The sequence below is a fragment of the Globicephala melas genome, chromosome X, assembly GCF_963455315.2.
Source record: "Globicephala melas chromosome X, mGloMel1.2, whole genome shotgun sequence".
In the NCBI taxonomy this organism is placed as follows: domain Eukaryota; kingdom Metazoa; phylum Chordata; class Mammalia; order Artiodactyla; family Delphinidae; genus Globicephala; species Globicephala melas.
Window position 1 is genome coordinate 3,586,974 of NC_083335.1, and position 26,905 is coordinate 3,613,878.

The window sequence follows — 26,905 nt, forward strand, 5'->3', positions numbered from 1 at the left end:
TGCGAACGCCCTCACTGACAGCTGCAATATCCTCCCTGCGCAGTACAGTTCAAATACCTTCTGTGACCACATATGCTGGAACTTTACACAAGAGGTTCCCACTTGTTTCCTGTGGAATGCACAGAAAAATGAAACAGCTCGCACTGAGAGTTTCCAGATTCTTCATGTTGATTGACTTTGTTTGTGAACTTCACCTCAAAGTACAATCCTTTCCTGCAGACAGACCCTTCAACTTCCCAGTCAAACTCTTGCCTGTGACTTTAAAGCTTCCTCATTTCAAAGCGCTGTGTGGTCCATGCTATATAGCAGAGCTCGCTCCTAGGTTTCCTGAGAAGATCAGCAAACAGAGCCGATACTAGAGAAGGCAAAGAATAAACAGCCTTGACTAAGTTCTGTCTGCATGGTACCCAGGAATGCTTCAAAGTGGTCTTGACCCAGCCTGGGAAGCACAGTGAAGCTTTCACAACTTATGCCTAGACTAAGTGATATATTTATTGCTTTCAATGAAGAAGCAACTGACTTACAAGTTCATTCCCCCAAATGGGAGACCTGAAGTTAGAGTATAGCAAGCCAAAAAAAAAAAAAAAAAAACTTGCTTTAATCCACACTTTAAAAATTATTACTCAAGTGGCTTAACAAGGTTGCAAAACTAGTGGAAATCAGACAGGAGGAAGATGGTGGAGTAGGAGGATGTGGATTGGAGCTCACCTCCCTTCACAAACACATCAAAGTTACATCTACATGAAAAGCAATCCTCACTGAAAACAAACAGGAGACTGGCAGAAAGACCCTTCTACAACTAAGGCTACAAATATCCACACAAAGTCAGGTAGGAAGGGAAGAGAAGCGAGCAGGTCAGGACCCACTCCCCTACGAGGGGACACAGGAGAAGAGGGGCATATCATGGGCTCAGAGATGCCCCCTGGTGAGCGAGCAGTTAGTTCAAAGACCTCTTAGCTAGTATGAAAACCAGTGGCACTTACAAGAGGGCTGTAGGAAACCTAGACTCCACTCATGAAGAGTGTGCACACACACTTGCTCACTCCTGCACCTGGAGGGTATTATGCTTAGGGACATAAGTTAGACAGAGAAAGACAAATACTGTATGATATCACTTACATGTGGAATCTAAAAAAACACAACAAACTAGTGAAGATAACAATACAGAAACAGACTCAAAGTACAGGGAACAAACTAGTAGCTAGCAGTGGGGAGAGGGAAGGGGGGAGGGGCAAAAAAGGGGTAGGTAATTAAGAGGTACAAACTACTATGTATAAAATAAATAAGCGGCTTCCGTGAAGATGGGGGAAGAGTAAGATGCGGAGATCACCTTCCGCCCCACAGATACACCAGAAATACATCTACACGTGGAACAACTCCTACAGAACACCTACTGAATGCTGGCAGAAGACCTCAGACCTCCCAAAAGGCAAGAAACCCCCCACATACCTGGGTAGGGCAAAAGAAAAAAGAATAAACAGAGACAAAAGGATAGGGATGGGACCTGCACCACTGGGAAGGAGCCGTGGAGGAGGAAAGGTTCCACACACTAGAAGCCCCTTCGTGGGCGGAGACTGCGGGTGGCGGAGGGGGGAAGCTTCGGTACCGCGGAGGAGAGCGCAGCCACAAGGGTGCGGAGGGCAAAGCGGGGAGAGATTCCCGCAGGGAGGGTCGGTGCTGACCAGCACTCACCAGGCCGAGAGGCTTGTCTGCTCACCCGCCGGGGCGGGCGGGGCTGGGAGCTGAGGCTCGGGCTTCGGTCGGACCGCAGGGAGAGGACTGGGGTTGGCGGCGTGAACACAGCCTGCAGGGGGTTAGTGCGCCATGGCTGGCCGGGAGGGAGTCCAGGGAAAAGTCTGAACCTGCCAAAGAGGCAAGAGACTTTTTCTTCCCTCTTTGTTTCCTGGTGCGCGAGGAGAGGGGATTAAGAGCGCCGCTTAAAGGAGCTCCAGAGACGGGCGCGAGCCGCGGCTAAAAGCGCGGACCCCAGAGACGGGCGGGAAACACTAAGGCTGCTGCTGCCGCCACCAAGAAGCCTGTGAGCGAACACAGATCACTATCCACACCCCCATTTTGGGGAGCCTGTGCCGCCCGCCACTGCCAGGGTCCCGGGATCCAGGGACAACTCACCCAGGAGAACGCACGGAGCACCTTAGGCTGGTGCAACATCACAGTGTCCTCTGCCGCCGCAGGCCCGCCCCGCACTCCACGCCCCTCCCTCCCCCTCGGCCTGAGTGAGCCAGAGCCCCCGAATCAGCGGCTCCTTTAAGCCCGTCCTGTTCTGAGCGGAAAAACATACACCCTCCGGCGACCTACACGCAGAGGCGGGGCCAAATTCAAAGCTGAACCCCGGGAGCTATTGGAACAAAGAAGAGAAAGGGAAATCTCTCCCAGCAACCCTCAGGAGCAGCGGATTAAAGCTCCACAACCAACTTGATGCACCCTGAATCTGTGCAATACATGAATAGACAACCAATCATCCCAAATTACGGAGCCCTGTGGATGAAAGGCTCTTGATGCTGCAGCCAGGAGTCAGTGCTGTGCCTCTGAGGTGGGAGAGCCAACTTCAGGACACTGGTCCACAAGAGACCTCCCAGCTCCACATAATATCAAACGGTGAAAATCTCCCAGAGATCTCCATCTCAACACCAGCACCCAGCTTCACTCAACGACCAGCAAGCCACAGTGCTGGACACCCTGTGCCAAACAACTAGCCAGTCAGGAACACAACCCCACCCATTAGCAGAGAGGCGGCCCAAAATCATAGTAAGTCTACAGACACCCCAAAACACACCACCAGACGTGGACCTGCCCACCAGAGAGACAAGATCCAACCTCAACCACCAGAACACAGGCACTAGTCCCCTCCACCAGGAAGCCTACACAACCCACTGAACCAACCTTAGCCACTGGGGACAGACACAAAAAACAACGGGAACTACGAAGCTGCAACCTGCAAAAAGGAGACGCCAAACACAGTAATATAAGCAAGATGAGAAGACAGAAAAACACACAGCAGATGAAGGAGCAAGATAGAAACCCACCAGACCTAACAAATGAAGAGGAAATAGGCAGTCTACCTGAAAAAGAATTCAGAATAATGATAGTAAAGATGATCCAAAGTCTTGGAAATAAAATCGAGAAAATGCAAGAAACATTTAACAAGGACCTAGAAGAACTAAAGATGAAACAAACAACGATGAACAATAAATGAAATGAAAAATACTCTAGATGGGATCAATAGCACAATAACAGGGGCAGAAGAACGGATAAGTGACCTGGAAGAAAAAATAGTGGAAATAACTACTGCAGAGCAGAATAAAGAAAAAAGAATGAAAAGAACTGAGGACAGTCTCAGAGACCTCTGGGACAACATTAAATGCACCAACATTCGAATTATAGGGGTCCCAGAAGAAGAAGAGAAAAAGAAACGAACTGAGAAAATATTTGAAGAGATTAGAGTTGAAAACTTCCCTAATATGGGAAAGGAAATAGTTAATCAAGTTTAGGAAGCACAGAGAGTCCCATACAGGATAAATCCAAGGAGAAACACGCCAAGACACATATTAATCAAACTGTCAAAAATTAAATACAAAGAAAACATATTAAAAGCAGCAAGGGAAAAACAACAAATAACACATAAGGGAATCCCCATAAGGTTAACAGCTGCTCTCTCAGCAGAAACCCTACAAGCCAGAAGGGAGTGGCAGGACGTACTGAAAGTGATGAAGGAGAAAAACCTGCAGCCAAGACTACTCTACCCAGCAAGGATCACATTCAGATTTGATGGAGAAATTAAAACCTTTACAGACAAGCAAAAGCTGAAAGAGTTCAGCAACACCAAACCAGCTCTACAACAACTGCTAAAGGAACTTCTCTAGGCAAGAAACACAAGAGAAGGAAAAGACCTATAATAACGAACCCAAAACAATTAAGAAAATGGGAATAGGAACATACATATTGATAATTACCTTAAATGTGAATGGACTAAATGCTCCCACCAAATGACACAGATTGGCTGAATGGATACAAAAACAAGACCCTTATATATGCTGTCTACAAGAGACCCACTTCAGACCTAGAGACACATACAGACTGAAAGTAAGGGGATGGAAAAAGATATTTCATGCAAATGGAAACCAAAAGAAAGCTGGAGTAGCAATTCTCATGTCAGACAAAATAGACTTTAAAATAAAGACTATTAGAAGAGACAAAGAAGGACACTACATAATGATCAAGGGATCGATCCAAAAAGAAGATATAACAATTGTAAATATTTATGCACCCAACATAGGAGCACCTCAATACATAAGGCAAATACTAACAGCCATAAAAGGGGAAATCGACAGTAACACATTCATAGTAGGGGACTTTAACACCCCACTATCACCAATGGACAGATCATCCAAAATGAAAATAAATAAGGAAACACAAGCTTTAAATGATACATTAAACAAGATGGACTTAAATGATATTTACAGCACATTCCATCCAAAACAACAGAATACACATTTTTCTCAAGTGCTCATGGAACATCTCCAGGATAGATCATATCTTGGGTCACAAATCAAGCCTTGGTAAATTTAAGAAAATTGAAATTGTATCAAGTATCTTTTCCGACCACAACGCTATGAGACTAGATATCAGTTACAGGAAAAGATCTGTAAAAAATACAAACACATGGAGGCTAAACAATACACTACTTAATAACGAAGTGATCACTGAAGAAATCAAAGAGGAAATCAAAAAATACCTAGAAACAAATGACAATGGAGACACGACGACCCAAAATCTATGGGATGCAGCAAAAACAGTTCTAAGAGGGAAGTTTATAGCAATACAATCCTACCTTAAGAAACAGGAAACATCTCGAATAAACAACTTAACCTTGCATCTAAAGCAATTAGAGAAAGAAGAACAAAAAAACCCCAAAGTTAGCAGAAGAAAAGAAATCATAAAAATCAGATCGGAAATAAAGGAAAAAGAAATGAAGGAAATGATAGCAATGATCAATAAAACTAAAAGCTGGTTCTTTGAGAAGATAAACAAAATTGATAAACCATTAGCCAGACTCATCAAGAAAAAAAGGGAGAAGACTCAAATCAATAGAATCAGAAATGAAAAAGGAGAAGTAACAACTGACACTGCAGAAATACACAGGATCATGAGAGATCACTACAAGCAACTCTATGCCAATAAAATGGACAACCTGGAAGAAATGGACAAATTCTTAGAAATGCACAACCTGCCAAGACTGAATCAGGAAGAAATAGAAAATATGAACAGACCAATCACAAGCACTGAAATTGAAACTGTGATTAAAAATCTTCCAACAAACAAAAGCCCAGGACCAGATGGCTTCACAGGCGAATTCTATCAAACATTTAGAGAAGAGCAAACAACTATCCTTCTCAAACTCTTCCAAAATATAGCAGAGGGAGGAACACTCCCAAACTCCTTCTACGAGGCCACCATCACCTTGATACCAAAATTCAAAGACAGTCGTGTATCAAAATGTTCACTGCAGCTTTATTTACAATAGCCCGGAGATGGAAACAACCTAAGTGTCCATCATTGGATGAATGGATAAAGAAGACGTGGCACATATATACAAAAGAATATTACTCAGCCATAAAAAGACATGAAATTGAGCTGTTTGTAATGAGGTGGGTAGACCTAGAATCTGTCATACAGAGTGAAGTAAGTCATAAAGAGAGAGATAAATACCGTGTGCTAACACATATATATGGAATTTAAGAAAAAAAATGTCATGAAGAACCTAGGGGTAAGACGGGAATAAAGACACAGACCTACTAGAGAATGGACTTGAGGATATGGGGAGGGGGAAGGGTGAGCTGTGACAAAGCGAGAGAGTGGCATGGACATATATACACTACCAAACGTAAGGTAGATAGCTAGTGGGAAGCAGCCGCATAGCACAGGGAGATCAGCTGGGTGCTCTGTGACCGCCTGGAGGGGTGGGATAGGGAGGGTGGGAGGGAGGGAGAAGCAAGAGGGAAGAGATATGGGAACATATGTATATATATAACTGATTCATTTTGTTGTAAAGCAGAAACTAACACACCATTGTAAAGCAATTATACTCCAATAAAGATTAAAAAAAAAGTTTTGCTTTTCACATCTAGCTATTTAAGCCACTTGGTATCTGAACTTAGTTTGGGGCGTGAGGTGGAGACCTCATTTCTACTTCCCCACTGAGAGAACGCTGTCCCAGAAAATAAGTAAATAAATAAGTAAATAAATAAATAAGCTACAAGGTACAGCACAGGGAATATAGCCAATATTTTATAATAACATTAAATGGAGTATAATCAATAAAAATGTTAAATCACTCTGTTGTCACCCAAAACTTACAGAATATTGTAAATCAACTATGCTTCAATAAAAAGTAGAAAAAAAAGTGTAAATCAACATTCTTGAAGTCAGAATGCTTAGAATCCAGTCCCAGTTCTGCAGTAGCTGTGTGTCCTTAGGCAAGTCACCTGGCCTCTCTGAGCACCTGTAAAATGGTGCTAAGCCCTAATACCACGAACCCATAAGGTCTCTCTCAGTAGCATCAGATACCATAAAGGAGGGGCAGCTCCATGGAAAGTCTAAGGTTTACATTAATAAGGGGACAAGCAACAAGAAGACACACTAGGAGTTCAAAATCTCTTGGTTTTGTCCTGAAAAACAACAGCCTTCACAAATTTAACAAATACTGTAGGAAGTAAAACATACATTGCCAAGACATAAAAACAGAAAGGAAAAATCTTGGAACATTGGTGCATGCATATATTATGGTTAAATATATAATGCAGAGAGAAGAATGCTAATCAAATTCATGAATTTATGCTTTAATTTCCAAAGCTAAATATTATGGCTTGATTGAGTACTATCTAGTATGCCTTGATCTCAGGTATTAGCATGTGAAAGGCTGACTGCTCTTGGCTCTCTGCCCTCCCAAAGGAACCACTTGTATATTTAAATATGGGGCACATTTATTAGTGGTCATGCACACTGTATAATTAAAGAACAACCTGTTACTTAAATAGTGCACTTAATAGTTAGAAATAGAATCAGACGAAAAACTCATCAACCTCCAAAGCATCCTTCCCGAGTGGGACATTAGCTAGACTCAAGTCAAGACACATACCCAAAAATATATATCAAACCACAAGAACAATATTCTGTTTCTCATAAACAATATTTGTAAGTCAGTTTAATATTTATGTGGTGTTTAGGAAAAGTCTGCCAGAGATCTTAAGCTCTTGATAAAGGACAAAGGGAAAATGTAAAGTTTCTTTGCAGGGCCTAAACAGGGAGGCCAACTTCAAAGGAGGTTTATGTGCTCTATTACAAAACCTGACAATTATTTGCCTCTTGTCTTTCAAGAGACTGATGTTCCGGGATTATCACCTTGAAAACCCAGTGGGAACCTTTGCCACACGTAGCTTGCAGCTATCAACATTCAGACATAGCATAAGTGACCAGGGCATGACAGACAGAGCAGTTTTTATGGGTAGAGCAGGTAGACATGACTCAGTTTTCCCACACCAGAGCCATCAAGAGATGCCAAGAGTCCACAGAAACCTCGACGACTCTGGGTCTTATTTCCAGCTCAGCCTGCTCTTGGCAGATGGAAGGGTCCAGTTCCCTCCTCTCCCCGCAAGTGCCAGGCCCATGCTCAGAGGCAGGTATCTCCCTGTGTACTGACTGACTGATGAGAGGGTTGGTACCCAGGCCTTCTCATCACTAAGCCCAGAGGCCTCTCCCACCTGGCCACACTGGCCCAAGTACTTTCAAAGTCATGGGTCAAATGTTTTCCAACTATTCCCTGAAATTTCATGGAAAGGATCCTTTTTGGATGCCTTGGTGTAGCCACACCTCAATCCTCCCTTTTCTTCTAGAACAGGCAGAGAAATAACCAAAACAAAACTAGGTACTTCAGACACAACTGGACTGTTTTCTAGAGCAAGCACTTCTGTTGACAGTATTTATTTCTAAATGTGATCACTGTTCATGCCTTCCAGAGTAATTAAAATAAACTGGCTATCTGAGTGCAGAATTGCTTTATTTTATAAAGCAGGAGGAATGTGTGATTACTCAGGAAATGACATTTTCTCCTTTGTACAGCTGCAGCCCTGGGTTAGAAGAGACCTACTAAGAGGTCTTGCCATTGTCTGGGATGGACTTGCAGCCTGAGAATTCCCTCTGCCATGATATTCAGAGTTAAGCAACTAATTTCAAAATAAGGGAGAATAAGTAGGATCAAAGCAGGTGTTTGTTCCATTAAGATCCTATGAAGATATACTGTACATGAAAATCGTTCATAGCACTGTTTAAAAATGCAGTTTCCTGATAGAAATAGCAACATCCACAAGGCAAGGACCCAAAAGAGAATCATTTAGTGGTAAAATAACCAGCCACGATGAGAAAAGCCGACTGTCCCTCCTTGGGTCATCACACCACCCCCACTGGCCTCACCCACCAGCCAAGGTCCTCCGCAGGGAACACCTCAAGCTACTGAGCTATACAAGCAAAGGACCATCTTCATTTTAATTCAGTTACGCATAAAGTAACCCCAGTTGCCCCATCCAGACCCCTGGATGATTCACTGGCCTGCCTGCCCACACTGCTCCCTCGATATCAAGCAATTACAGCTCTGGGGCTCCCCATCCGCCATTTTAAATTAAAAAAGGAAAAATCATCCTTTTTTGAGGGGTTAGTCATTATGTGAAAAGTTGATCCTCTTATTTCATTTTGTTTAAAGAAATAGGTTGAAAAATCACGATGCAAAATTTCTCTATGATAATTATTCTTGCTTTCAAATTCCTTATTCATGTTTGGGGTCAGAGAAGTTAGCAATCTACTGCTCAGTAAGCCCCAGAAAAACAGCAGGGAAACTATACAGACCTTGCCCTCTACTTTTTCTCTCCCAGCCTTGCCAGATTCCTCAGCTATCTGTCTATTCTCTTCTCTTTCGGGTTTTGCTTCACCTGAGAAAGAGCAGAATTCCTTGAAATCTTAAAAATCCTAGCTTCTCCTACTTGCTTACAACCTCCAAATCACTTGGTACCTTTAAGCAAACACTTCCCTAGTTTGCTAGCCACTAACCTCGCCACTGCCACCTCCACAGCCAACATCAGCACAGGCTGCGCGGGTATCTAGGCATCCCTGTTTTAAAATATTTATGACCTGATCACATTTCATGGAGATTTTTTTGGATATTCCCAGTTTCAAACCCCTAGCACATAGCTTCATGGTAGTTTGACTTTCAGAGTTGTAAACGATGTCACTATTTACAAGCAGAATTTGAATTTATAGAACGAAGCCGGTAAGTGTTTGCCAGTAACAAAGTGAAATCAGGAAAATAATTAATTAAGTGACTCTACCTATATATTGAGCTCATCTGGTCCCATTATTAAGTAAAAACTCCATTTTTAAAATTCACAGAAGAGTTAAAAGCCACAGTCTCCGCTCTCCCCACACAAGGAGGTCCAGAACATGCCATTCTACAGAAAACGAATTCAAAACTTCAAGAGTTCCTTCCCTCTCTGAACCAATTTGACTACATTCCTCAAAGAAAGAACAGTTTTAGAAACATCAATTTAAACACAATAAAGCCATTTTAACGTAAGTTGTTCTACCAACCATAAAAGCTTTTCCTCAGACTGAGTTGTTCACTTAGTTTTTGTTGACTTTCTTTACTTTGGGGAGTCCTATTTACTTATTGCTCTAGGGGCATTTGTTTATATTTATTTAGGCTTCAGTCACACATACTACAGCTTTTTAAGTACATAGATGTGGCTTCAGCTTGTATGTTTTACTGCATTTTACAAGAAGGGATTTTCTGGTGTAGCCAGGTATTCTGTGCTCTGAGTCCTGATGCACTCACACACATATCCGAATGCCAGTGCATTCGAAAAATGAAAAACAAAAGTATCCACTAATATAAAATGATACTTGCACCCCAATGTTCATAGCAGCATTACTTACAATAGCCAAGACACGGAAGCAGCCTAAGTGTCCATCGACAGAGGAATGGATAAAGAAGATGCAGTACATATATACAATAGAATACTACTCAGCCACTGAAAAGAATGAAATAATGTCATTCGCAGCAACATGGATGGACCTCGAGGTTACCATACTCAGCAAAGTAAGTTAGACAAAGACAAGTCTCATATCACCTATGTGTGGAATCTAAAAAATGATACAAATGAACTTATTTAAAAAACAGAAACAGACTCACAGAGCCAGAATAACAAACTAGAGGTTACCAAAGGGGAAAGAGGAGGGTAGAGGGGCAAATTAGAGGTATGGGATTAACAGATGAAAACTCCTAGGTATAAAATAGATAAGCAACGAGGATGTACTGTATAGGACAGCAAATTATACCCATTATCTTGCAATAACCTATGAAGGAATATAATCTGCAAAAATAGTGAATTACTACACTGTAAACATGAAACTAATGCAATATTATAAATTAACTGTACTTCAATTTCTAAAAAAACACTGAAATGATGCAATAGTTAAAATTTTAATATTAAAAAACTCACAAAAACAAACAAAACCCTCAAGTGGATCCTTTGAAAAGCTACCCTTGCAAAGCGGCCCTCAGAATCAGAAAGTGTGAAGCCTCCCAGCAGACCAACTGCTTGGGCTACTAAAGCAGGCTGGTCTCTTGCTTTCCACTGTGCTAATGGAGGCCCACCGGGTCCACGTGCCCAGGAGAGCCTCTGGCTTTGTTCCTTGCTCACCTGCCTCAATCTGTTTCTGAAGTTTAGGTTGATGCTGGGAACTTCCTCGAAGTTTCTGAAGAGGAGTCAAAGAGTGCCTCCTGCCAGGACACCTGTAATGGCTGCCACACGGAGGCCTCAAAATGCCTGGCTTCACACCGAGGCACCCCGTGGGCCTCCCAACCAGCCCTCCCTGCCGGGGTGCTCAGGAAGACGAAGGCCCAGGGGAAACGTCTCTCCAAGAGGTTCACAGAGCACGGGGCAAAATGGCTTCCCGCCACTCAAGGCCCATTGCGTCAGAGTGGCCCTCACCTGCAAGGCCCCAGCCCACCGCACTCACCCTGTCCGAAGTCTCCACCGTGAGCAGGGAGCTGAGGGCCAGGGGTTTACGTAAGAGGTGGGCACAGTGAGCCCTCGAAGCTCCTCCGTGGCCTCCGGTGTCACTGAAGGTGCGGAAGGTCCTGAAATGAGACTCCCAGGGTGCAAAGCAGGGGCGTCTCCACTCACACTGTTAGGTGCTGGGGCTCCCGAAGCCTTTTCGCAACCTGAGGTTGGGAAAGCTCCTTCCGCGCCAGGCACTCCGCCCTTCCTCGATCCCCGAATTCCCGTCAAGTAGCGCCGGATGAGGGGTGTGGAGCCGGAAGATGGAGCCCTTTCGGGTCCAATCTGGGCTCCAATGTGGTTAGTTCCACATCTCTCCTGATCAAAAGGGCTGCTGTAGCTGGAGAGGAACCAAAATCTCGGCCATACCGAAGTGTCGAATATTCAGTCCTGTCAGGTGACGCCACTCGCCGTTCACTGCTCGCCTCTCGCTGCTCGCTGCTCTGCAGGGTGGGCTGAGCTGTGCCTGGAACCTCCAGAGATCAAAGGGAAAGCAACTAAAGAATGTTGCACTTCACCTGCCAAAAGCATGGCCATCCAAAGGGCAAGGCAGTTACTTTCACCCTTCCCCATCTGCCCTCGTTTCCTGCCTTTCCCTGGAGAGACACCCACCAGAGCTTTGCACGGTTGCCCTGCATTACATGATCTGATGTCCCAAGTCTGTTTCTGAAGACTCTTTAGGGAAGACAATTCCACAACCTCCCTCAGTCAGTCCCTCCAGAATCAAATAATCCTTCCTGAGGAAAGATTTAACACTACATGTTTTCTCAAGCTGGCCAATTTTGTGAAAAGGACCTTCAATGAGTTGAAAGATGGGTACCCAACTTTAATTCAGATCCAGCATGCAGTGCACGATGAACAAAGGAAGTATGAATTTAACACCACTAATATTAAACTTAATTCATAATAGTGACAACTCTTGCCCCTCAGACAAGGAGGATATGCCACAAAAAGTTCTCCAGAACTTTCTATCTCCAGTGCAATCCTTCTGATTTCAAAACTGAATCACTGAAGGGAATTCCCTGGCAGGCCAGTAGTTAGGACCCTGTGCTTTCACCGCCAAGGCCCGGGTTCGATCCCTGGTTAGGGAACAAAGATCCCACAAGCCAAGCAGGGTGCAGCAAAAAAGCCCACAAACAAACAAAGAAACAAAAAACTGGATCACTCAATCATTTCACAATGTATACACATATCAAAACATCACGTGGTACACCTTAAATATGTATTTTTAATTTGTCAATCATATCTCATTAAAACTCGGGGAGGTGGGATGCACCACTCTGTGGAGTAGTCTTTTCTCCATGCTAAAATTAAAGATAAAAATCCTAAACGTTCATGGAGTTTAGAAAGAAGCTCCTGAACTCAGTTCCAGGAGGGACTGATTTTGAAACAACATGAGTCCTCCCGAAGTGTATTTTAAGTAGATCATTCTGATTTGTAGCTGTATTACACCTTTCAAGCACTACAAACTCTAATTATTAAGTTTAAAAGCTTCAGCATGGCATGACATCTGCAACAACCAGGAAACAATAGAGCAAAAAGATGTTTAGTGAGGCAGGCATTTAGGTAACACTTCCCAAATGCCAAAGCACAATGTTGCAAGGGGGGCAGAAAAGTCAGGTCCCATCTTCACCAACTTTCATGTTCTTTTTATCCTTAAATAAATGGATTCTTTCAGTGCCAGACTGCATGCAAGTGGGTAATGATAGCATATAGGTATGTAATGCTTGTCATTTGTAGAGCACATCATTAGCATTAATTAACTTTAATTATGCAATTAGTGCTGAGTTGTCAGAGACAACATTCAAAACAGAGGGATTATTAAATGCATTAATCCTAATAACCATCAGCCAGGCTTCCTTGGAAACGAGGCATAACTCACCCCCCAAAACAGAGAGATTAGCAGTAGCAGAGCAGGAAGACCTTGGGCTTGAGTAGAAATCCTGGCCGGTCCTGGAGAAGATAATTAACATCTCTGAAGCCATGGCAGGCCCAATAATAAATAATACCTGCCTCATAGAGTTGGGAGGATTTGATGGGACGATGCATGCAGAGTGCCTGGCACTGGGCCTAGGAGGAAGGAGGCCCTGGTCAGTGGGGCTGTAATTACCATCAGTATTCACAATAGAATACTCACCAAACCAGGGAGGGCTTCCATCCCCCTGGACACAGCAGGCAGGATTTGAGGAGCTTCCACTGGTCTTGCTTAGAGGCACCACCTTATCTCTGGTCTTTCTCACGGGGGACCAGCTGATATCGGACATTAGGTAAGCACTCCTCTGCAAAGAAAGGACAGCCATGAGTAGCCTCTATAGCAAGCCCCCAAATTCCATGGACGTCTCCAAAGAAATTCCCTGGAAGACAAAAAAAAAAAAAGTGATGTAAGGTTTTATCTCTGTGTGACCATCAAACTGCTGGTTCTTTGCTTCGTCCCCAAAGGAGATAAGTATCTCATTTTCACATCACTTAAGGGAAAAGAGAACGCGCTTGCACAAAACCAACATCAAGTCACTCCTGGCTTGTAAGGACACCCACACACTCGTCCATCTCCAGTTCATTCAGAGGCCATTTTGTGGAGCTGTGGTAATATTTCTACTACATCTGAAATACACTGATCAGTGTGTGATTTGAGGTTCCATTAAAAGTCCCCCATTTTTCCTCGTATGATATGAATATATAGTAGTATACCTTAATGAATTATGGTCTATTTTACTTTTCGGAAAATTCAATGATATACACATGAGAGGAACTTAAGAACTGTTATTTTAATTCATTTTGAAGTTTTAAAAATCCATTAATGAATTCTGGAAGGATCTTCTCTTAATGTCTTTATGCTTTTCCATTCTATCCATCAAATAGAAAGTGGATGGCCGCTATTTTGTTATGTACTACATTCTCCATTAAGCCAGGAGTATGTGCCTGAGAAAAGATCTGCTTCTAGATGCCAGGCCCCTCCGATAGGGCATGGTTGTTGCTCCAGGCAAAAATTCCAAAAACAGAGTCATACTTTCTGGTGCTAAAAATGCTCTTTAGGCGAAAAAGGTGTGTGAACTGTCCTCCCCCATCACTAGCCCTGTTTAAGTCCACGACGGCATCAGCTCTAACCTGCACTCTTGACTAGAGTCCTCACTACCCACACTCTCGGCCCCTCCAAACTGTTCTCTCCCCAGCAGCCAGAATGGCCTCTAAAAGTGCTCATGTCACATCATTCCCATGGCGGGGATGCTGTTGGCTTCCCTCATTCCTGGCTATTGGGGAAGGCCCAATCCCATTCTCACCTCCTCTAATACCATCCCAATTTTAATGGCTACTTTTCTGTCCTCACTCCACAACAGTTAGAAGATATATATATAATCTTATTATATACATAAATATAGGTGATATTTACACGATATTTACACTATATACACGATATTTATTATATATATTATATATATATATCTTATTTTATATACATATAACTTTGCTATAACTTTTACTAAATATTTTGATGTGACAAACTATGGAAAGACATGTTCTGACATTGGAACCCTGAAAAAAAATAATCTCTCCTTCTGGGAGATCATTAACTAAAAAGAAAAAAAAAAGATGTTAAAATATGTTCTCAGAGAGCTCAAACAAACATGCTTTCTTCTTCCTCTACTCCCAACTTAAAGAATCAGTTTAGAACATTGATATTACCTGTGTTCTCCAACCTACAGAGTGTTCGTGAAGCTCCCCAAAGGCTCCCACAATGATGTGGGTGGGTGTGAGTAGGGAACTTGCTGGGGCTCCTGCCTTGGTGATGCTGGCATATCCAGGCTGGCTTCCTAGGTGGCCCGGCCCCAGCCCATCACTTTCTAACTGAGGACACTGAGGTCCATTGAATCCCGTGAGAAGGATAGTGCAGAATCTGAGGGCTAGAGCTCAGCTGTGCCCAGACGGCAAGCCTGGGCTGCTCCCACTTTATCATGCCCACGTGTATTTTGCCCCTACAAAATGGTTGCTTTGAAACAGAGGATGAACGGGCTTCTAAAGCTCTTCCTAAATCCCCAACAAATAGAAAGATAGACTTAAACAGAAGCATATCAATAATTACATTAAATGAAAATAGTCTAAAAACCTCAATTAAAAGATAAGGATTGTCAGACTGGAGAAATAAATCGAGGCTGACCTCTACTCTTTTCTACAGGAGAGATATTTAGGTACAATGATGAAGAGAAGTTTAAAGTTAAAGGATGAAAAACTAGATACCATGCAAATTCTAGTCATAAGAAAAATGGAGTGGCTATATTCATATTAGACAATGTAGACTGCAGAGCAAGTAATACTACCAGAGATAAAGAGTAACATTTCATAATAATAAAAGAGTCAATTTAAGAAGACATAACAGAAAACAATTCCATTTACAACAGCATCAAAAAGAATAAAATACTTAGAAATAAACTTAACCAAGGAGGTCCCCCTTCCCACATACCTGTCCTATGTATCCCTTCCATCTGGCTGTTCCTGAATTATATCCTTTTATAATAAACTGATAACAAGAGAAAGAATAGAAGGGCATGTTTCTGGGACATCTGCAACAGGGAACACTCTGGTTCAAGGTGACCAGCGAGTCCCCGGCTCTGTGCCACTGACACCATCTTTTCCTCTTATCGGAATCTAAGAGGACTCTCATATGGGTACGTGGTGTGTGCATGCCCATGTATGTGGGCATGGGATTTGGGGGAGTTCACAGGTGGCCTGGACTTCACATGGCAGGATGAGTCGCTATCCCAATTTCCTAAGATCAACCTTTCTTTTTAAAAAATAAAGATGCCAAAAATAAAAGCAAACAAGTTTTGTTCATTTGTTTGTTTGTCTTTGTTTGTTTTTTACAAAAAAAAAAAGGAAAGAAAAGAAAGGGGTCTCTGGCAAAAGCTGCCTTCCAAACTATACGCAGTTCTTCAGGAAGTTCTTTGGTAAGGAAATAATAGAGTGGGCACAAGACATCTCCCATTCCAGTGCATTCAAGTCAGTTTCAGCTGAGGATCTTGGTCATTGCTCTGGACCCCTAGTGTAGACCTTGGTGCTAGACCATGACAATGGTTCTTTAGCTGTCCTGGTTTTCTCTGGCCTCTCTAGCCACCCAAACCAGTGGCTGGGGCTTGCGGAGAGAGGGGGGCTTCCCTTTGTTTGACAAATACTGGACTTGATAGATGTTAGTTTGTCTTTGCCTCCCCAATCTAGCCCAAGGCCTCCTTTCCAGCTTCCTGGTTCCTGCAGTGGTACTACCTCTGTGCTAGCCGTGCCGCATTGTTCACCTGCCCAAAGCTTCTCAACTCTGATGCTCTTCCACTCCACCACAACCGCCTGCAACTCCAGAGACCAGAGATCCCATGGGGGTTGACAGCATCAAGCCCATGTGTGGTAGAGGAACAGGACAGGGCAGGGTGTGGGGGTGAATTTAATTTGTGATTTCATGTTAGGTAGGTCAGATAAATTTCTCCTCTGAGCAGCCTCAGCATCCCACCTTTCATATTTCCAAACAGCCCATGTAGTCTTCCACAACCCTGAGACTGAATGCCTCCTTAAATTTTGTGCCCTAGGCACCTCCCTTGCTCACCCTAGTTCCAGCCTTTTTGCTCATTTCTCTTTTTATGGGAGACCTCAGGAAGGTTGGGCCATCACTGACCTCTTCCATCTTTTTAAGGTGGCTGGTAAAGACCCTAGAGCTGACTTCCCCACCCCAAGTAAAGAGCCCTGGGACTCTATTCCTCTCTGTTCTGAAGTAGTTACTACTGCCTGAGCCATCCTGGGGCAGCTGAAACCAAAAGCACAGGCTTCTGGCGCAGAACCTAAGACGACTTCATAGGAGAAAACGTCCTCACTTAAAGACTGTGAGCAAGGCAAGCTTTTGCCCTCTGGTCTTTTTTTTTTTTTTTTTTCAGCATTCGTGTAATTATTTGTGGCTTCCATTGCGATGGAAAGAAAACACCACTTACCGTGACAACTGTAGCCGCAAGGTGCGCAGCTCATCTCAGGCCATGAAGCTTAAAAAATACTGAAATGTGTAGGGGTTTCATGTCCCTCCTTTTTAAAACATCAACCAAATGTTCTTCTCTCCAGAAAAGCCACCCGAGTATTCACCACTTTCTCTGTGTTACCTGTCATGAAAAACCAGCAGACCTCAACAAGAAATACCCAAGGGCTGAAATCAAAGGAAATTTTAGTACACATTCAATTTTTAAAAGATTTTAACATTCAATAAAAAAACAAATAAATGGAGATTTACTGTGTACCTATTCTGCACCAGATGTGTGTAGATTCTTTCACATACATTTCATGTAAGTGTGATTTGACCTCTTTTTACAGAAGAGAGAAACAGACCCTGGAAAGTTAAATAACTAGTCCCAAGAGATAGAACTGGCATTCAAACCCAGAGTGGACTCTGGCTCCACCCAGCCTACCACGAGCAGTCCAATCACCTGTCAAAAACTAAGGGTTCAGAATGAGCTTTAAAAAAAGTAGAAAACAAAGAGTTCTTGTTTAAAAAATTTTTTTGATCCAATTACTGGCCTTCTTGTCAGTATACCTTGGGAACAGCTATAGTCCCCTCTCATCTGGCTCCCTCTGCCCTGGGTTGGATCAGAAAGTATGAGGGTGGGTGGTGGGTGAGGAAGTATTGTCAAGGATGTGGAGAAATTGGAACCTTCATGCCCTGCTGGTGGGAATGTCAATATAGCCACATTGGAAAACAGTCTGGCAGTTCCTCAAAAGGTTAAACATAGAGTTACTATAGGACCCAGCAGTTCAACTCCTAGGTATATGCCCAGGAGAATTGAAAACGTATGTGCATACAAAAACTTGTACAGGAATGCTCATACAGCATTATTCAGAAGAGCCAAAGAAATGGAAACAACCCAAATGTCAGTCAATTGATGAATGGATAAACAAAATATGGAATATCCATAAAATGGAATATTATTGGGCCATAAAAATGAGCGAAGTACTAATTGATGATACAAAATGGATGAAGCTTGAAGGCATTATGCTAAGTGAAATAAGCTGTTCCCAAAATAGCATATACTGTATAACTCCACTTATATGAGGTACCTAGAGTAGTCAAATTTATATAGACAGAAAGTAGAATGAATGGTGGGCTGGTAGCCAGAGGTTAGAGAAAAGAGGAAATGGAAAATTGTCATTTATGGGTATAGAGCTTAGGTTTTGCAAGATTTAAACAGTCCTAGAGATTGGTTATGCAACAATATGAATGTACGTGACATTAATGAACTGTACATTTAAAAATGGTTAAGATAGAAATTTTACGTTATGTGCATTTAACCACAATAAAAATAGATTCCATTTATAATGAATGAACTGTCCAGAATAGGCAGACCCATAGAGACAGAAAATAGATTACTGGTGCCAGGATCTGGGGGGAAGGAGAATGGGGAATGACTACTAATGGGTAAGGGGTTTCCTGGGGAGTTGACAAAAATGTTCTAGAATTACATAATGGTGATGTTTGCACAGCCTTTTGAACACTCTGAAAAACCACTAAAGTGTACTCTTCTAAAGGGTATATTTTAGGATCAGTGAATCATATACCGATTACAAATTTTATATGATAAAATAGAAGTCTAGGAGTGGGAGCTGGTGTGTATGGCAGACATGAAACTGAGAAGAAGGGTAGGAAGTTGATGATGATGCCCGGCTACAAAGATCTCATCGTATTCTGCTCGCACACAATCATGAACCACAGTTGGCTCAAACCAAGGGTGGGCTTCATCTGGAGATCAAATGTTTGAGCAAAATATATATACATCCTTATGATTATTTTAAACATGACACAAGATCACTGTAAAACACAGTTGATACTAGTCATAATGGCTAACTAGAGGATTCAAAAATAAGTATAACATAAATATATACTAATACTCTATTTGAAACAGCCTGAAGGTAATTATATACCCTAACCCCATGTCTTTCAAATAAGACCCACCTCATTCTCACTATTTATGTTGGATAATAAAAATCTCTGTGGACAGCTAATGGGATGCTAGGGTAAATTAACAATAAGCATCATTTAGTTAAACTATTTGAGAAAGTCTTGTTCCTACTGGATTACTCAGAACAGCATCAAAGTTCTTGATTTATAGCAGTTTATAACACAAGTTCCTGGCTGCCTCATGGGGCAAGGAATTGCCACAAATCTTTTAGAATGAAGAACAGTGAGGAAGTTCTTGGAAACCGAACTGAGCCTTCAACTCTACAAGGAGCCCTTCTTTGGAACTAATGGCACACTGGAGTGGATATTCTTCACAGTGTACCTAATTCTTCCCCAAAGGGGTTGTTACACTGAATTCAGCAGCTGAGCCTCTTCTCAGGTTTGTCTTCCAAACTTGGCTTTCTTTCTTTTCTTTTTTTGAGGAAAGTTATGATTTTCCTAGCACTGAAGAAAATTACCAAGGTGAATGCAAATGGAGCCAAGCTAGAACTACCATGTGATCCAGAAATCCCACTACTGGGCATATATATACCCAGAGAAAACCATAACTCAAGAAGACACATGCACCCCAATGTTCACTGCAGAACTATTTACAACAGCCAGGACATGAAAGCAACCTAAGTGTCCATCAACAGATGAATGGATAAAGAAGATGTGGCACATATATACCATGGAATATTACTCAGCCATATGCATATGTATATGTATAACTGATTCACTTTGTTATAAAGCAGAAACTAACACACCATTGTAAAGCAATTATACTCCAATAAAAATGTTTTAAAAAAAAACAATGTTGTGTTGGTTTTAGGTGTACAGCAAGGTGATTCAATTATATATATATATACATGTATCTTTTCTTTTTCAAATTATTTTCCCATTTAGGTTATTATAGAATATTGAGCACTGGGAACTCTGCTCAATATTCTGTAAACTTTGGTCTTATTTATTACTATTAGACTTTACTATTCCCATTGATAGTGAATTTTTGATAATGTGGGTGGAAACTTTTTGTCCATTGGTGGTATATATTAATAATGTAAAGAAGGTATAGATACTGCATCTTCATTACAGTAATGTTTAGTGCAGCAGGTTTCTGACTTCTTGAGATAATCTCCACTTTTATTTTTTTTTTCTAAGAACCACATTTTATCACATTTGTTAAGAACAATTGACTTACACTAATGATGGGTATAATATCAGGCAGGAAGTCTTACATTTTGGAAACCAAATGCTGAAAGGGGGAGGGAAATGTGGTTTTTGACAGATGCCAAGGAGACATTGTAGATTTTAGGACAATTTGAGAAAGTTATTTTATAATATCTTTTGATCCTACTGACTATCCAAAAAATATCTAGACAGTAAAAAATTATCAGTAGGTTGTATTTTAAGGCCTACGTGCAAGTCAATTATTTTGGATTTGGCACATCCTCAGAGAAATCTTTTTATATGGAGGTTCTAGTTTCCAAGACAGCCCACAAAAATCTACTAATTTGTAGCATGAATGATCAACCATGCGAGTACAGTATTTTGCAGGTGGTATCAGCTGCTATATTCACGGACATCTATTAGTTCTGTAAGAATTTTTAACTCTTGTGTTTTCATTTTGATGAAGATATGAAAAATTAATATAGCCATATTCTGGATCACCTAAATAAACACCGTATTACATGGTTCTCGAAAAAAAGAAAAAATGGGCAGAAGATCTAAATAGACATTTCTCCAAAGAAGATATACAGATTGCCAACAAACACATGAAAGAATGCTCAACATCATTAATCATTAGAGAAATGCAAATCAAAACTACAATGAGATATCATCTCACACCAGTCAGAATGGCCATCATCAAAAAATCTAGAAACAGTAAATGCTGGAGAGGGTGTGGAGAAAAGGGAACACTCTTGCACTGCTGGTGGGAATGTGAATTGGTTCAGCCACTATGGAGAACAGTATGGAGGTTCCTTAAAAAGCTACAAATAGAACTACCATATGACCCAGCAATCCCACTACTGGGCATATACCCTGAGAAAACCATAATTCAAAAAGAATCATGTACCAAAATGTTCATTGCAGCTCTATTTACAATAGCCAGGACATGGAGGCAACCTAAGTGTCCATCAACAGATGAATGGATAAAGAAGATGTGGCACATATATACCATGGAATATTACTCAGCCATAAAAAGAAACGAAATTGAGTTATTTGTAGTGAGGTGGATGGACCTAGAGTCCGTCATACAGAGTGAAGTAAGTCAGAAAGAGAAAAACAAATACCATATGCTAACACATATATATGGAATCTAAAAAACAAAAAAATGGTCATGAAGAACCTAGGGGCAAGACGGGAATAAAGACACAGACCTACTAGAGAATGGACTTGAGGATACGGGGAGGGGGAAGGGTAAGCTGGGACAAAGTGAGAGAGTGGCATGGACATATATACACTACCAAACGTAAAATACATAGCTAGTGGGAAGCAGCCGCATAGCACAGGGAGATCAGCTGGGTGCTTTGTGACCACCTGGAGGGGTGGGATAGGGAGGGTGGGAGGGAGGGAGATGCAGGAGGGAAGAGATATGGGGACCTATGCATATCTATAACTGATTCACTTTATTATAAAGCAGAAACTAACATACCAAAAAAAAAAAAAAGACAGATGGTAGTCTGGGAGAAAATATTTGCAATATTTAAAACCAACAAAGACTAATATTTTAAAAGCATTACAAAAATATTTTAAAAGCATTACAAAAAAGATAGGAAGCTTAATAGAAAATGGGCAAAGGATAAAGGACCAGGACATTTATAAAAGAAGCGACTCTAAAAGCAAACATATAAGAAGATGTTCCTACTCATTGATTAATGCAAATTAAAACATCTATGTGATATCACCCATTGGCCCAGAAAAATTAGAAAGCTAAAGGTTACCAAGTGTTGACAAAGCTGAGATATTGTTGAAATCCTCATGCTTTGCTGTGGGAATACAGAACAGGGCCAGCCATTTGGAGAGCAGTCAAGCTTTACTCAGTTAAAAAGTATACCCAATGGCCCAGCAATTTTCCTTTCATAGGTATGTTTTTATGTATTTATATGTATATATGTGTGCATACATATATATAAAATCTCAACTTGCACACACATGTTCATAACAGCATTATTCATAATAGCCAGTCTAAATCTAAATGTCCGTCAGTTGTTGAATGAATTTTTAAAATGTGCCTTATCCATACAATGTAATATTATTTAACCATAAAAATGAAGTATTGATTCATGCTAAGCCAGACATAAAAGGACAAATATTGTATGATTCCATTTAAATGAGATATCTAGCATAGGCATATCAACAGAGACAGAAAGTAAATTATTGGTTGCCAGGTGCTAGAGGTGGGGGGAGAAGGAACTTGACTGATAATGGGTACGGAATTTCTTTTTTGGGTGACAAAAATGTTCTAAACTTAGATTGTAGTGATGGTTACACAACTCTGTAATATACTAAAACCATGGAATTGTACACTTTAAATGGATGAATTTGTGGTATGTGAATTATATTACAATAAATCTGTTATTTAAAAAAGGAATGCATGGGGAATTCCCTGGTGGTCCAGTGGTTTGGACTCGGCCCTTTCACTGCCAGGGCCCGGGTTTGATCCCTGGTTATGGAACTAAGATCCTGCAAACCGCATGGTGTGGCCAAAAAGAATAAAAAATAAATTAAAAAAAAAAAAAAGGAATGCATGAATGAATGCATGAATACATGATATAGATAAGTAAATAAAAATGTAAGCAGGGCTTTTCATAGACTTATGATGAGAATGTGCCCAGAAGAGTGTTATTAATCCAGCCCTTTGCTCTGGTTGTTACTTGCTTCTTTTTTTCTGATTGCTAATATTCCTGAATACTGTAAGATCTTTTGAACATATTATCTTCTCCTTTGACTTGCTCCAGCTCACTCTGTCCCAGGTCCTTAGCTCCTATTCACATGCTGAGCCTGGGTTGGGCCTTGGTCTGAACCACACTGCAGATGCTGTAGGCCAATCAGAGCCCCCTGCAGATAAAGGATATGGTAGGCAACTTCTGAACCCCACTTGCTAGTATTCATGACCTGTGTAATCCTCTCCCCAGTAAGTGTGGGCTGGATCTAGTAACTTGTTTCTATCTAATAGAATATGGCAAAAATAATGGGATGACACTTCTATGATTAGATTGCAAAAGACTGTGATTTGTGAATTTCATCTCACTAGCTCTCTCTTTTTCTCTTTCTCATTGTCACTGTCTCCTCCTCTTGCTTGTTAGCTGGCATGTTGTGAGATGCCCTATGGAGAGGTACACATGGCAAGGAACCAAGAGATGCCTCCAGTCAACGGGTCATGAGGAACTCAGGCCTCATTCCAACGACCTATAAATAACTGAATTTTGCTACCTACCCATGTGAGTGATCTTGGAAGCAGATCTTTCCTAGGATGAGCCTTCAGATAAGACTACAGCCCCAGTTAACACTGTGATGGTAGCCTTGTTAGAGACTCTATAGCAGAGACTGCATCTAAGCCATGCCTGGATACCTGACCCACAGAAACCATGAGATAATAAACATGTGTTAAGCCACTAGGTTTGGGGGTCATTTGTTATGCCACAGTAGAGCAGTTGTTAATTAATCCAGAAGATAAGTCGTGTTAAACATGCTCCTTTTCTGTCACCAGAACTTTAGGACCAAGCCTCCCTTGCAGTTGGGTGAGGTCAAGTGTCTGGCCCCATAAAAAGTTCTCTGTTTGGTGATTTGTTTGTACAGTTCAAAACTCTCCCTTGACTTCCCAGGACCCTCAGGGTAAAATCCAAAATAAGTGCTTACTGTAGCCTACAAAATCCTCTGATCTGGAGGACTTCTGGACTCATCTTACTCTTCCCCTCACCCTCTTTGCTCAAACCACACTGGTGTTCTTAGTGGTCACTGAACCATACATGTTTTCACTCTGGGGGCTTCACCCTTTGCTTTCTACATTTAGAAAGCTCTTCCCACAAGATATCTGCATGACTCACTACCTCACCTCCTTCTGGTCTCTGATCAAATATCACCTCTTCAAAGAATTCTTTCCCAACAACCACTAAAATAGACCTCAATCCCCAATCTCTAGTCCATTCTCCTACTTTATTGTTTTATGACAGGATTTATCACAACCTAAAATCGTGTGCATTTACTTGTATATTTATCTTGTCTCCCCACTCTAGAAAGTCAGTTCCATGAGGGCAGGGACTTTGCTTTGTTCACTGCTGTAACTCCAGTGCTTAGAACAGTGCCTGCTGCCTACAGCCAGATCAGGAAAATGGGTATTAGAAGAGATGACAAGTCACTTCCCAGAGACTTCTGTAATTTGAAGCAGAAAGTGGGGGGGTGGTTTCAGCAGGCAGAGATAAACAGGAGGGCATTCAGAGACCCCCAAACCTGTCCTGGGTCCCCAGAAATTCCTGGGGGAAGCCAGGACATACAGCATAAAGGGAAAGAGTTTCTAGCAAATCTCTCCCCTTAACTGCAAAACTAGTTTCATAAAAAGGCATTTCAGATGGCTACTCAACACTGATCTTCCTATATGGCTAGAAAATATTTTCTTCATGAGGGCTACCTTTTCTAAGTTTTCTCTATTTGCATTTTGTCCTTTCATGCCCAATTATCATGCGTGATTTAACTGCATGATGTAATTAATTGCCAAATTGCAAAGTGCAAAATTTTATGTATAAATAATTAGTGACACAGGTAAACTCTTGTTACTTTAGAATGAACAGCCGGTAGCTAATTGTGCTCACAATTACCTAATTGTAGGTTTAGCAACTTCTGGACTTGTTTTATATTCAAACTAGATTACATCTTTTTTAATTAAAAAATTCTGCTCTAAATTTAAAAAAAGAGAACACATAAGCGAAAGGTTATAATATGATTTTGTAAAACACGCAGAGGAATACTATGTGGAATAAAATCTAATTAGAACACTAATTAATGTACGTTTGAGAGTAGATGGGATGGAATTTAGGACTGTGTTTATTGTCGCAGTGAACAGAGTCCATAAGATTGACAAAATCCAATGGGAGAAGATGTGAAAACATTCACAGAAAGTGAAAAAACAAAACAGGAAAAACAATGTGAAGTAGATGAACGCATGCCTGATGTTTCTATATATGCTGGGGGCCCAAATGAGAAAGAACCAAAACAAAAACAGGTAAGGAAAGGGAGCCAAAAAAACTGCATAACTCGAGTAAGGATTTGGAAGCCCCGGTTATGCAAAGTTGGGGCAAATAAAATATATCTTGCATCTCTGTGTTGTAGCTAACCATTGGGTGACTCATTCTGCTAGTAAGTCCGGCAATCCTCAGAAAACAATATGGTGGCATGTGTGACACAGTCATCGCCTTCCTGATCATAATTTCCAAAAGAACACAAATGTAGACATAAAGCTACTCATTATAGCTTTACACACTATATGAATGACTCCAGGACTAAATAAAGTAAAATGAGTATACAAAATAAATAGATGAAGTTATGAAGATTTTAATAAATAAGGAAAATTAAAAGGCTGCCTGAATGAGGTATCATGTTTGAGGTATTTTCAGAGAGCAGTTAAAGTCAATTTGAATGTTTGTGTCATTTCTCGTACTGAATCTTCTACTTTGACATAAAGAGGAACAAGAGTTAATGAACATCTTGGTTAGAGGCAAGACGTATTTTTGGCAATTTTTTTGTTCCGGTGACTTGACTTTTCATGGTCACTACACTTCCTAATCAGCATTAACTCCTAATTCAACTATGCAGTTTCAAATATTTTGAATGAAATCGAACCAAACATATTTGAAAATGTTTGATTTTTAAGACTAGCATGCAGATTATTCTTTTAAATCCTGCTGTGTTTTAGACAAACTATATATTTGGGGCACAGTTTACCTGCCAAATAAGGGTATGAATTTTTTAAAAAAATCTATATATACATTATCTTCATCTATATCTTTTATTAACTGAAAAGCAAAAACTCTACCCTAATTAATAAATCCATGCCTAGTATTATTTACTGAATATTTCTGAAGCTGAGTCCGTTTTTTCTCCACTAATTTGTTCATAACCATACAAATTAAGCTAGTGGCTTTAATTCTCAATTCAGCTAAATTTTATAAATACATATTGACTACTATACACAAAGCAACATATTTTATTAGGAATATTTCATCAGAAATATCTCAGCAGCAACATTTCAGAGCTATTTCCTCGGGGAAATACATAGCCTGAGAACATTTGAATTGCTACTTTACATACAATGGTGTTCAGGTTGGGGGAATTGTTATTTACATATTAATCAAGTGAAATGCCCCATTATTCAACTTCTCCCCACACCCCCGCCCCACTTTCCAGTTTCTAGTCAAAAGAAACTATTTTTAGATCAGAAGGAGCATCATTTTTCCAATGCTTGATATAACTGTTCATTTTGTGTCCACATTCTCAACTTCCTTTAAATTCACTTGCTTCACCTGTTTAATTAAACCCCCCAACCATTTAGTCTAGCACTGATTTTTGCTCTTCTCTGACTTTTTTTTTAAATTGAAGTATAGTTGAGTTAAAATGTGTTAATTTCTTCTGTACAGCAAAGTGATTCAGTTATACATATACATACATTCTTTGTTATATTCTTTTCCATTACAGTTTATCATAGGATATTGAATATAGGTCCCTTCTTCTGACTTTTAATATCGATCGTCTGTCATACATATGTTTTTGTATTGAATTACCGATTTCTAATCATAAACATTCTCGAAGACTTACTTCTCCACCCAGATGG

The 26,905-nt window shown here is 40.9% G+C and overlaps 1 protein-coding gene across 1 annotated transcript in view; it reads right to left on the reverse strand.

The window, feature by feature from the left end:
* Positions 1 to 26,905, reverse strand: part of PASD1 (PAS domain containing repressor 1) — a 160,408-nt gene that overhangs the window by 108,325 nt on the left and 25,178 nt on the right. The window contains exons 4-7 of the mRNA XM_060292996.1: positions 11,496 to 11,599; positions 11,086 to 11,206; positions 10,767 to 10,821; positions 8,917 to 8,999 (exon numbers count right to left, since the gene is read on the reverse strand). Coding sequence (XP_060148979.1) covers positions 8,917 to 8,999; positions 10,767 to 10,821; positions 11,086 to 11,206; positions 11,496 to 11,599 — 363 coding nt within the window. The remainder of the gene's footprint in view (positions 1 to 8,916; positions 9,000 to 10,766; positions 10,822 to 11,085; positions 11,207 to 11,495; positions 11,600 to 26,905) is intronic.